The 13,987-nt window shown below is 34.3% G+C and overlaps 1 protein-coding gene across 1 annotated transcript in view; it reads left to right on the top strand.

The window, feature by feature from the left end:
• LOC129223774 (tryptophan 2,3-dioxygenase-like) overlaps window positions 1-13,987 on the top strand; it is an 82,584-nt gene that overhangs the window by 16,685 nt on the left and 51,912 nt on the right. Inside the window, exons 4-7 of the mRNA XM_054858133.1 lie at window positions 5,198-5,265; window positions 11,920-11,985; window positions 12,321-12,382; window positions 13,630-13,705. Of these exons, the coding sequence (XP_054714108.1) occupies window positions 5,198-5,265; window positions 11,920-11,985; window positions 12,321-12,382; window positions 13,630-13,705 (272 nt within the window). The remainder of the gene's footprint in view (window positions 1-5,197; window positions 5,266-11,919; window positions 11,986-12,320; window positions 12,383-13,629; window positions 13,706-13,987) is intronic.

Raw genomic sequence — 13,987 nt, 5'->3', positions numbered from 1 at the left:
AAACCTTGACAATTGGGTCAAAATCTCAACTAAAAAAATATCCATATTAATATTATTTTTTAAATATTAATCAACGTTTATCTTAATGCAACGTTTTTAGCAAATTATCAATTCTATTGTATGTGAGCGTGTGTAACCCTATCTCCTCCGGATTGCCAATGCGTACCAGGTCAATACTAGTACCGTTGGATACAGTATATCTAGGGAAAGTCTTTCCGCTCTGTGTCATCTCTCTCATTCTTGAGGGGTCGGAGGTATGAACTGAAGAAAACACCATCAAAATCATCAATTTGTCAGCGTCGCCGGGGACTGCGAACGATAGTTGGCGGAGAGGGGACCGAGCTCCCTGGTATGTTTTCAAATGAGTTGATTTATCAGCCGAAAGTGCAGGAAGTTAAAGATTCTGTCAAAATTGTTTCGCGGAACCGGAAATTTATACACGAATCCCCACACTGTTAAAAATGGGTATTCAAAAATAATGAAAATTTACTCATTTTTGAATACTTTCATTGCTCAATATAGCTCCGAATCAATAAGGTTCAATTTTGAGAAACACATGTACTCATTTCATGACTCGTATTTCTCGTATGTTTGTATTTGATGCCACATTTACTCATTTTTGAATCAATTGTATTCAAAAAAAAAATGAATACATTCAGAGTTTCATTTTTGAATACATTTTTTTTAACAGTGCATAGATTCGTGGACACTAACGACTTTAGAACATATGAGGCAGTGAGAAGCAAAGGGATGTAAGTGGCCATTTTCAAGTTTTGAGTAAAACGCGTTTAAAGATAACGTTCTAATTAGGCTTTCATTTTTTTGTTTCTAAATCATGGTATACAGCAGCACCTACCAGGGCTTCTAATACCAAAGAATGCCCCAAGACAGAGGAGAGGTTCACCTACCATGTGTACTGGTTATCTCCGAATTTTTAATTTTTCCACTTACATCCCTTTGCTTCTCACTGCCTCATATGCAATACAGGGAACGAAGTACAATGTGTGTCGGACACTCACTGGCAACCGCGTCGTTAGCCTTTTCTTTGTAACTGATAAAGCACATTAGAAACACAGCCGCAATTTTCTTTAAAAAAAAAAAAAAAAGTGCGTCTTGCCGCTACTCAAAGCGCTTAACAAACATTTATTTTAGAAAAAAGACCACTTCCGTGAACTACAATAGTACGCAGTTGTTCGAATAACCATTTCGCAGAAATTATACGAGATGGACCAATTCTTCACGCACCGTCTCTGGATTCATTACTATAAAATACATTTAAAAACGAGCTGATGTGTGCATCACATGACTTCCTTTTACTCCAATTTAATGTCAATTCCCCATTTCTGGCAATTTTAATGTGATTCAATAGTTTACTCTCTAAATATCACCGACAGTGGATAAATTGAAATCAGATTTAAAAAAATAAATAAATAAATTCAAAAAAAAATCGCCAAATTTGTCGCCAAGTTGGCGACAAACCCTGGCGACCAGAAGACTGGCGATATATCGCCAAATGTCCGCCAAATTATAACACCACTTCAGTTTACATCGAAATTAACAATGATTTCCCCCCTAAAAGGGGCAAAAGACCCCTTTAGAAACATCCGAATGCAACCAAAAGGGAAGGTGCACAACTAGACTCCACTAGGAGTCTACGTACTAAATTCCAACTTTCTAGGACATACCGTTCTTGAGTTATGCGACATACATACGCACATACGTACATACAGACGTCACGAGAAAACTCGTTGTAATCAACTCGGGAATCGTCAAAATGGATATTTCGCGTGTCTATACGTTCTTAGGCACTTATTCACGTGTGGTCGAGTCAAAAAAAAAAAAAAAAAAAACAATATTTATTCGGGGTCGGGTAAATTAAGGTCGATTTATGCGAATGAAGGCTCGCGTAATATTTCTACCTCTATACTAAGCAGATGTATTCATAAATCAAAAGAGGAAAGTCATTTTTATCAAATGCTTTATCATCTAAACTTGATCAAGACATTTAGTTTTTTTCATTCTAGGATATCGTGATTAGAATAATCAAAGTTAAAGTTTTTTTCAATCTTATCTGAATTTGCTATGAGTTCTGTCTTTTGAATACGCTTTAAGATTCAGCGGCATTACTTTTCGTTTTTTTATACTGCTCAATGGCGATTTTTTTTAAAAGACATGATAATTAGCCGCACACGTGAGAGAAATAAAGAAATCCTTACTGAACTTGTTTCCTCTTGAGCTCTTCTAACTTGCTGGCAGACGCAACAGTCTTCTAAACTTACTGTTTAACAGGGGTGCCCACAGGGGGGGGGGGGGAGATTATGGCAAAAGGTGCGCCATCAAAATGTTTGGGGGGGATTTTTTAAATTTTATTAATTTATTAAGAAAATTTATTTAATGATTCATTCTTAATTTGAAATAGTAATTTTGTTTATTATATTCTGTTTTTATATTTAATTTAATTTATTTTGTTAGTTTGTGTGGTGTGTGGGTGTGTGTGTGTTATTGGTTAAGCACATTACTTTTCAAATAAAGTAATAATAATAGTTAAAAATGAATAAATGAATAATATTCAAAAAATTAAATAAAGTGAAAAAAGAACGCTAAAAAAATAAGAAGGGAAAAGAGGTTTGAGTAAATTGGGGGGGGGGGGCACCCTTGCTGTTTAAAAATGTAATTAACTAGGGTTTTTTCTTTAAACAATGTGCAAGTTATTTGTAAAATGTTAAGCGTTTTGTGCTAAAGACGATCGAGTAAACTTTTAAATTCATTAAAATAAGTGCAAATATAAATTGTGCAGTGTTGGATGAGTTGAAAAATTACATCCAACCCATTTGCTTATATCCCCAGTCATAAATAAGAATTCTGTTCGCTTTGATAAAATAGTTTGAAAAGGAATGGAAAAAGCTTAATTCGTCGTAAAGTATCGCAAATAACAAAAAGTCAGAATTTGAAAAAACATATTATTAAATAAGTGCTGATACACAAAACATCTTAAAGTAAGGTTTCAGTATGGGAAAATGAGTGTCTATCTGTCACTCTGCTGCCCCCCCCCCCAATACCCAAGAGAATAGTCGCAATCAAACCAAGTTCTTTTCTTTTTTTTCCTTGAACGTTCTCTGCGAGAACTCCTCACTCCCATGTTTCCTATCTTGATTTGAATAATTTTTCAAGCACAAAAGAAAACGAGCTGATGTATTTCATCACATGATTTCATCACATGACTTCCTTTTACGCCAATTTAATGTCATTTCTCCATTATTGGCAATTTTAATGTGATTCAATAGTTTACTCTCTAAATATCACCAACAGTGGCCAAATTGAAACCAGATTTTTTTTAAAAAAAAAGAAAAAAATCGCCAAATTTGTCGCCAAGTCAGCGAAAAAACTTGGCGACCAAAAAACTGCCGATATATCACCAAATGTCCGCCAAATTATAACACCACTTCAGTTTACATCGAAATTAACAATGATTTCCCAATAAAAAGGGGCAAAAGACCCCTTTAGAAGCACCCGAATGCAACCAAAAGGGGAGGTGCACAACTAGACCCCACTAGGAGTCTACGTACCAAATTTCAACTTTCTAGGACATACCGTTCTTGAGTTCTGCGACATACATACGCATATACGCACATACTTGCATACGAACATACTGACGTCACGAGAAAACCCGTTGTAACTAACTCGGGAATCGTCAAAATGGATATTTCGCGTGTCTATACGTTCTTAGGCACTTATCTACGTGTGGTCGAGTTGAAAAAAATCTCAACGTTCATTCGGGGGTGAGTAAAATGGAAATTAAGGTCGATTTTTGAGTGAAAATTTTTTCGCTAATACAATACTTCGTTTTTTGTAAAAGGAAGTAAAAAAGAAGAAGAAAAAACTGAGCATTACTGTCCACCTCTGGCAAGTTGAGCTCCGCTGCCCGACTGACTAAACGGTTCCATTTGTTGAAATAGGGGTGAGGAAAAACGGCTTAAGAACTTGCGGATTTGGTTTGCAGTGTTATTTCCCATTTGGCGAACAACATAATTAAGGTAAAAAGTAGCAAGTGGTACAGGACTTTCTCGCCAGTAAAAGGGTTGCAATGGCAGCCCAACTCTGCACCTAAAAATTCCTCTTCTTACTGATTGCTCTCCCTTGAAAGAAATAGGCTTGTTCAAGGCCATAGCTCAACTTCTCGGAGGTGGACAATAGCTCCTACGCATAAATTTAAGGTACACATGATTTCTGAACTGGGAGACGTATTTGCTATACTCAATTCAGCGAGAGCTGATAGAGGAAGTAAACAAAGAGGGTTACTACTTTCATGACTTACTCGCCCGATTGGCAATGCTGTTCGCATTGAAAGCACGGACATTTCGCTTATCTGATTGGCGCTGCTTTCAATCATCCCACCGCCAAGCAGACAGCGGTAACGCCAATTGTCACGTTGCTTTGTTTACGTCCACTATCAGCTCTCGCTAAATGGACTATAGTTTCGTAACGCAACTGAATTCTGGGCCATGTACTTGCAGATGTTTTGCGGCAAACATCTCCGAATCAGTGAAACCCTGCAAAGGATCTGCAAGAACATGGCACATAATTCAGCTGGGTTACGACATCGATAGTGTTCAGACCGATGTTTATGACTTTTAAGACTTCAAGGTAACTAACTGTGTATAACAGACATTCAACTGTCACGAACATGATGTTGAAAATAAAAGGGGGGAGCCCACTTTGAACTCTAGCCTTAATATATAAAAATAATAATAAGGGCTGTTCATTAATCATGTCACCCTTTTTTTTTCGCTAAATTTGAGCCCCTCCCCCCTTTGTCACACAGTGTCACACTTCACCACACCCCTCCTTCTCCTTTGACTTATGTCAAGCTATTTTTCAGAGACATATTCTTATTAAAAAATTCTGTCACACTTCTTGTCACCTCTCCACCCTTGTCACAAACTGTAACACTTTCATGACCCCCCCCCCCTCCAACCCTACAGCTGTGACATCAGTTGTGAACAGCACTTGAAAAATCTCGTTTCTTTTTCGCCCGCATTGAAAAGGATTGATTTTGGGGGGTTTCAATCATGGTTTAATGTAAAATAGATTTTTAAACGATGCACAGAAAGAATGCTTATTTTATTTGGTTTTACTTTTTGGTTGAAAAATTTGTACACGTGAGATTTATTATGATTTCTTATTTATTTATTTTTAGCATACGAACTGTGGTTCAAGCAAATTATTTTTGAGCTGGATTCCGTTCGGAAACTTTTCAGCAGTGAGGTATGTTTTACTAAAAACACTCATAAAGTTCTCTTCCTCTCTCTTTTTTTCTCACTTCTTTTTCTAGCATTATAACTATGCTTTTTTTTCTGTTTCGCTTCTTTTTTAAGAAAAAATAATATTGAATGTGCACAGTTTGCTGAATTTAATTGTTTAATAAAAAAAAAAAACATTTGAAGAATAATCTTTGAAATTTTAATTAGTTTTTATGAAGAAATGAACCAGGGACAGCGACTCTCTACAGGCGCCTCAAGACAAAAAGTTTCATTGCATTGCCCAACAAAGTCGGTTATTGTCACTATTATTATTTTTATTATTTTTTTTAATTTTAGCGTGATTCGAAAGAAGCAAAAACTTCATTTTTTTAATTAGAAACCGATATATTTTATCTACAGAAGCTTATTAATGAACAAAATCTTTTTATTTTATTTATTTTTTTTTTTGAGCAATCACGATTGCTTATTGTTCTCATTTGACTGTTTTGATGTCCTTTGATTTTATTTTCCCACCGCCACCCTCTGCAGTATCACCGTCGACCGGGTCCTCACGATGCTGCTCCTATAGCGAAAGCCGTCTCCAGGTTGCATCCATGTCCACACACATACACACACAAACACATACACACACATATACACACAAACTCATACACACACACATATACACACAAACACATATACACACAAACACATACACCTACACACACAAACACATACACACACACAAATACATACAGACACCTACACATGCACACACACACAAACACATACACACACTCATACAAACAACTACCCACATATTCATGCCTGCACACAGACACAAACACATATGCCTACACACACATATGCATACCGCCCCCCCCCCCACATACACACACATTCATACATACAACTACTGACACACTTATGCCTGCACACAGACACAAACGCACATGCCTACACACACATACACATACCCCTACACACAACACACATACCCCTACACACAACACACATACCCCCCACACACAAACACACAAGCCTACATACACACACTCGTGATTGCGAAAAACATAATTTGAATTCAAAATGTCAAAATTCTAATTAATTTTTTTGAAGCTCAGTCAGTGATGAGTCATAAGGGGTATGCAACCTTTTTTTGTCATGAGACTTCTACGGAAAGTCGCTATCAATGGCTCAATTCTTCATAAACATTTATGAACATTTTATAGAATATTCTTCAAATGCTACTTCATTATGTTGTAATTATAGAGAAAAAAAATATATATTAATTGCATCGTCAAAAATGGTTTTTTTTTTTTTTTTTGGTATCGAATTAACATTACTCCCCCCCCCCTTAAAAAAAAGGAACAGTACGTGATAAGAACCTTCTGATTTCGAATGTACGATTTAAGCATTCTAAAGCCTACACAGGAGGCTGTTAGTTGAATCAACTTTTCGAAAAAGTTGCCTGTTAACTAGTTCACTGGCGTTTTTCGTTGTCTTCACACGTGGCAACTCTGTTGAATCAACTTTTCTTCTAGTAAGCAAAATTTGTTCGAGCAGCTGCTCCATAATGCTGCTAAAACGAAAACCGAGTTGACTCTCAACTAGTTGATTCGTGTCTAGAGCATGAGTGTAATCAACTTAAAAGTTGATTACACTCTTCAGCAGGGTTGCCAGACATCCCGGATTTCAAGGGACAGTCCCGAATTTTGAGAAATTGTCCCGCGTCCCGGGGAACTTCCGTACGGGACGGTTCAAGTCCCGTATTCTAGCTGATAACAATATTTTACAGAACGAGACATTATTTTAAGGGGCAAAAATAAAGTAAAACAAAAAATTGTGAAATAAAGAGCAATAAGAAAATCATGTGGTAGCAAACGCAAAAAAATATTTTCCTTTTGATTGTTTGTCTTTGTAAGTTTTTGTTTTGGTATCAGACCATGAGGAACCGAATAGTTGCTTCTTATTTGCTCATTGACTAATGTTGGAAATATATCTCTGCGCATGCGTCGTCAATAGCAATGAAAATGATTTTTATATTTTGATAGGCGACATTTTGTGAGGTTTAATGTTTTGTTGCGATTGAATTTTTCAGATTTATCATGAATAGACGTCTCAAAAATACCCCCCCCCCCTCTTTTCAATCCTAGAAGCCTGTCCCGTATTTACTGTTCTTAATCCTGGCAACCCTGCTCTTCAGGGTGAGAATGGCAGTGACACTCGTGCTAGGTGTGCCTTACGAGTTTACTAACGTGTGAAGGAAGTCGGGTGACTCTGCAAGTTGAGCTCCGCTGCCCAACAGATTCAACGATTCCATTAGTTGAAATAAGGGTGAAGAAAAACGGCCTAAGAACTTACGGATTTAGTTGGCCGTGTGTTGCCCATTTGTTGAACAACATTACTATTCAGGTAAGAATAAGCAAGCGGTACGGGATTTTCACGCCAATAAAAAGATTGCAATGGTGGCTCAACCACGCCCAACAATACCTCTTTTAACTGATTGCTCTCCCTCGAAAGAAATAGACTTGTCCAAGGCCATAGTTCAACTTGTTGGTTGTACACATCCTGATAACCATCCGTCCGAAAGTTGATTCAACTACGTTCTCATGTGAAGGAGGTCTTAAAGTTATCCTGATTTTACTTTTCCCATTTCTGTAGCTGATGTCTTTATTTCGAGAATCGACAATATTTAACTTTAGCATGTGTTAGAAGCGCGGTCAGTTTCTCCATGACATTTCGAGTTTCTGTGCTAACTTGCTGTTTCAAACGCATTTAACGAACTTATATTTCAATTTAAGAAAAAATAATGGATCTTTTGGTAGCCGAAATTAGCCTAAAAGTCTTAGGTTAAAAGTTTAAAACCGAACAATTGTTTTTATAGCTACTAAATAAAAATAATGATGAAACTTAATATTAAGCAGGGTGGCGACAGATCAGGGAAATCAGGGAGATCAGGGAAAAGTCAGGGAACTTTATTAATCAGGGAAAATTCTGGGAAATATCAGGAAATTTAGAAAAAATAACAAAAAATCAGGGAAAATCAATTTTATGAAGAAATTTTTTTTTTGCTTTGCAAAATTAAGTACCCCAATTCTCTACGCATTTTCCGCCAATTATCTGTTTAAAAAAAAAGTTAAAATTAATGAGGTGCGATTATACACTGCCGCATATTTGTGCATCTTTTTTCCTCAACATCAAAGTATTGCATCTTACTTATTAACCACTGGATGAACTTCCTAAGATTGCTTCTGTGTCTGTAAAGTTGTTTATTTTACCTAGCTTGAAGTTTGCTTTCTTTCAATACTACGTAAAATGAACAACCCCTACAGACAACCCTACAGGCAAACAGGAAACCGTCATTAATGCCTTAGCTCCATTGCCTTTATTCCATTGTCTCGAAGTAATAAGTGTATTGTAATCAAGATTTCAAGAAGAAATCTTTGTTTTTTGAATTAATACTGATAAAAGCTTAAAAGTTATTACTTCTTCGTGGTTTTAATGTAATTGCTAAAATTGAACTTTGAATCAAAAAAACTTTGTTTTTTGCCGTTATACTATTTGCTGTCGCCGCAGATTATTAAAGGTTTTCTTTTCTTCAGGCTTAAATGATTCTTTTATTTTAAAACCAAGTTGTATTCTTCTTTTATACATTTTGAAATTAACCAATTGCTTTTTTCCCAAACAGCATTTCAAAGCTGTTTGTTACAAAAGCAACCTAAGATTTTTTCGATACATACTGAAATCATTTGAAATAGAGTTAACTTGTGCATTTACGTAAATATCTTAATTTTTTTATTGTTAAAATGATGTAATCATTCATTAAAACTTATGTTCTTGTTAGAGAAAAGCTCCCTATGAATGGATGTCAAAAGGTTTCACCTGTTTTTCATAAATGTGTCAATTAGTTATATAAGAATAACTACGTTACTTCTATTATTTCACTATTACTTGTTATTCTTGCAACAATTATTATACTGTTTGAAAATTTAGTTCAAAAAAATTTCAATTATTTTTTAGTTCTTTCATAAATACACATATGTTTTTAAGAGTGATTTTAATAGTTTCTTAAAATTCTTATGCTAAGTGGTTAATGGAAGTAAAATATATTTTTTTTAATTTTATATAACTCTCCATATAAAAAAATTTAATATACTGTTTTGTAGTTTTTTTTCCAAAAAATTGATTTGATATGTTTTTTTTTACCATTTTATTAAAAAAACAGCATTTTTTAAAAATTATATCTTTAGTTCAACAACTTTACACAACTTAAAACGTTTAAAATACTGCATTTTATACAAACATACAATGGATTTCAAGTAGAGCAAAAAAAGGAAACCATTATCATTGGTAACGTAAATCAGGGAAATTCGATGAACCTAATCAGGGAAATCAGGGAAAAGTCAGGGAACTTTTTTTCACAGTTCCTGTCGCCACCCTGGTTTGCTTTTCCCGTTCCTTTTCTCTTATTACATTGTAGTTAAGGAATATTATAGCGTGAAAACAAAGGTGAATATTTAAAGTATCATCACTCAAAAATTGATTAATTTAACTTTGTGTACAGTCTAGAAGTGGAATGAGTGCTTTTAGTAGCATCCTAAAACACTCTGGGAATTGTTTCTATATCAACTTAGAAATACAGTGTAAAAAAGCTTTTTTTTTTTTTAAATTGTTTAATCCTGTAAAACCCAAATTCTCCTAATGTATCGCAACTTAAATTTTTTCGAAATTATGATTTCAAAAATTTGATTATATAAAAGTGAAGGGATAAATTTCAGCAGGAAAAAGTTTACAATTGTATAAACCACGAAATCTAACAAAGGCCAGGAAGTCGGAAGGTCTATGTAATTGCTGGATCTTTTTAACCTTAATGTATTTTTAATTATTTCTCCCCCTGTTTTTTTTTTTTTTTAATTATAAATTCATACCCTAAGTCTACTTTTGAATAATTGTTAGATCTGTTTTAACCTTGCTATTTCAGCAAGACATTGACAAGCCCAAATGAGCTGAGAGTAAGTACATATGAATTTGGGGGAGAATTCCGAAAAGGCCACAGAGTATTGTCCGTTTTCCACGAGAAGGCACTTGACTCCTCCCTCGTTACGTGGTATCCGGTGATTCTATTTCGCTGCTTTCGGCAGAAGATCTATTCGGATCATAGCATTTTGTTGTAAAAGCAGCGGTTTTTAAAATGTAAGAATAACTAAAATGACAACAGACAAGTGAAGAAAGTGATGTAAGGGACACGTAGACTGTTTTGCACATTAAAATGCACGCCCAAGTTAAGGCTGTCTGGTTGTCTCCTTTAGAAGCGCGTGAATTGCGTACCGATTACCCCCGCGTAAAATGGGACTCTGCGTTCGAGGAGGTGGGGCGAAGTGCCGTCTCGTGAAAAACGGACAATTTTTCCGATCAACGTTCCTGCATTTTACGGGTTAACACCAGTTTCCTGTGAAAATCAAGTATCTTTGTGAAAAAGGTTCCTGAATTGCTACAAGTTGCATGTGAAAAATATTTTTAGTTACCAGTGGGAAGATCTTTACAGCGTCTTTATCAAGTGTTTCGCTTTTGGTTAAATAACATCCAAATAGGCTGATCACTAAATGAAGGCGAAGTGCAGTCTATGAATAATGGAGCTTAGCAAGAATTGCAGGTAAATAGGGCGTTAAATATTTACCTACAATTCGGCATTAACTTTGACCACATTCCACATTTGCCAAAATACCTTAGGACCTTGCTTGCTACGAGGGCAAATCAAAAAGTCTTTGCGCCTGTTTTTTTTAGCGAAAATATGGCTGGGAATACAAAACAAATATGTACATTCCCAGCAGTGACAGTTCATTTAACCGTACCAGCCGAATCTGCTTTTTGCTCGGAAGAGCGGAGCTGCCATCAGTCATTTAAGATGACGGTCCGTCTTCAAACGTCCACAGCTTATGAGCAGCGAAGTGTTTTTCGTTTTCTATGGAGCAAGGGACAAACGCTAATAGCAATTCGCAGGGAAATGCTCCCTACGCACGGGGAAAAGTGTCTCTCTTGGAGATTCACTTGGAGAGACACAAGGGGACATTTGTCTCTTTTACTCATAAGCTGTGGACGTCTGAAGACGGACCGTCATCTTTAATGACTGATAGCAGCTCCGCTCTTCCGAGCAAAAAGCAGATACGGCTGGTACGGTTAAAGGAACTGTCACTGCTGGGAATGTAGATATTTGTTTTGTATTTCCAGCCATATTTTGACTTACAATAAATAGGCGCAAAGACTTTTTGATTTGCTCTCGTAAATCAGGATGGTGAAAAGCTATTAGTATTAACATGTATAAGTTTTATGCTTGGAAATTTCCTAGATTATTCAAAACACGTGACTAGCTTTCATTGGGATAGTTTCTGAATTCTTCATGGTTGTTACAGGCAAATTTTCTTAAGGTTACTTACTTTTCGCAGGAAGTTTTCTTATTTTTGACCAGATATGTTACTGACAGAATTTAGGAACATTAGCTGTCCGTTATTTTCCAGAAATGTCTCTGATTTTTTTTTTTTTTTTTTTTAGTGAACGGAAAAACTAATAAATTGCAGCTCTATTGTATGAATCTACTAATAAAATTCTATTTTTTCTGTTTTACGTTCTGTGTTCTTCTGTTCACATGTTTAACGTTATATTTCTGTGTCTTTACTAGGCCATTGACGAAAATAGGATGTTAAGGATAACATCTAGATTGAATAGAATTGTTGTCATTCTAAAGGTGAGTTACATTTTTACCGTATAAAACATATATTTGGAGCTATATGGTTTTTAAGTGTTTTTCTCAAAATCAAAGTAGTTACGAACATTCTTGTGCTTAAAATAAAATATAATAGATTTTTTTATCATATATATATATATATATATATATATATATATATATATATATATATATATATATATATATATATATATTATTTGTAACTGGGGCTTTATGTCTAACAATTTTTCCTCACTGTGATACACAATTTTAATTTAGTTGTACAGAACAAACTAATACTTTCGTGCTTCAGATACATTTTTCAATTAAACAAAATATTTGTCTCTTTTCTGCAGCTTTTAGTAGACCAGATAGTCATTTTGGAGACGATGGCACCTCTAGATTTCATGGAATTCAGGTCTGACCTTTTTTAATTTATTCCTCATTAAAATGCGAATGTAGTATGTTACATAAAATATTCTGAGCATTAAAACTGCTCATAATATTTATTTAAAAAATCAGAAAAACTACTAAATTATATTAACAACTATCATAAATTAGAACTATTAAAATTGTTTAATTTACAATTACACATTTCCAAATAAAATTGTTGTTTTCTATTTGATTTACTTAAAAATGTTATATATATATATATATATTTTCTCATATTTAATTTATTAATATTTCACTGTGCTGTCAATGTATGTTTTACCACAAATTATAATGTATCATAAGTACGAAATCTGATATTTTACAACTGACGAAATGAGTGCGAAAAATATGAGTCGTGAATTATACACCTAAATTTTCTTGTAAAAAAATTTAAATGTTTTCATTCATTTAAGAAATTTTCGCAGCTTTACAATTTTTGTGATGTTTTCACAACTTGTTCGATTTCGATAACCAGAATGCAGTGCATTAGGATGAGTTAATGAACATTGCACAAATACATTTTACCCTATTTCCTGGTAAATTCTTCTAAAAAAGAAGCAAAGAAAAAGAGAAAAGCATAAAAGAAAGTTTATATGACATAGAAATATCGCAAAAAACAAAGCAAATAAAAAAAAATTGTATTAACATTGTAATAATTTAAAAAAAAAATGAAGTTACAGCATTGAGATGAAGGAAAGTAGTTCTAGTTTCAGTCTGTCTGTCCCTCCATAATAACTTTCAATATTCTAATGGTATGTTTTGAACAAGTCAAAAATGCTTATTATGCTTCTCAAATGCCTATGGGATTAATGTATTTTTTTTTTTTAATGTAAAAACTAACAATGTGTTTTTTTTCTTTTTATACTAAAAAATAAAATAGTTATAATTAAAAACTAATAAGCGATTTTATATTTACGGTCAACGTTATAATTACTATAATAATTTCATGTGGGTGAAAGTTAAAAAAGCAAAAGCAAAACTTTTTTTTAAACTTAATTAATTTTTTTAGTTATTAATATTTTGCAGTGTTTAAAAATGAACTTAGTCGGATGGAAGAATAATTTAAATAACTTCATCTGGTTTATTTGTATGAATGAGCAATTGGTTCTAGTAAATGCTATTTTGGTTCTCTGTGTCTATTATCTTGAGTGGGACTCTCGTGAATAACTATTTACTCGATAATGAAGGAACTTGTTCGCGGTTTTTAAATAAAAACAACTTTTCTATTTAAAGGCGTTACTTATCTTCAGCATCTGGTTTTCAAAGCGTACAGTTTCGAGTCATTGAAAATAAGCTCGGAGTAAAAAACGTAAGTATATAATCTTCTTTTTTTTTTAATTGTTGAAATGTAACATTGTCTAATTTAGACATAGTGTTTCATAAATGAGGGAAAAGAGTCATTGCACGTCAGAATGTTTTCGATTTTTTCTTTGAATGTACAGTATACCCTCGTTGTACGCGGGTTTATTTTATGCGGTTGAAGATTTGACACCTTTATTTTATTTTACGCGGATGCAACAATGCAACAGATAACATTTTCCCCTCTTTCAAAATCCCAACTCCTAAAGATTGCAGATTACGCGTAATAAAC

Source organism: Uloborus diversus, chromosome 6, assembly GCF_026930045.1.
Source record: "Uloborus diversus isolate 005 chromosome 6, Udiv.v.3.1, whole genome shotgun sequence".
NCBI classification, from domain to species: domain Eukaryota; kingdom Metazoa; phylum Arthropoda; class Arachnida; order Araneae; family Uloboridae; genus Uloborus; species Uloborus diversus.
Note: the sequence above shows the minus strand (reverse complement) of the source record. Positions and strands in the feature narration are given on the sequence as shown.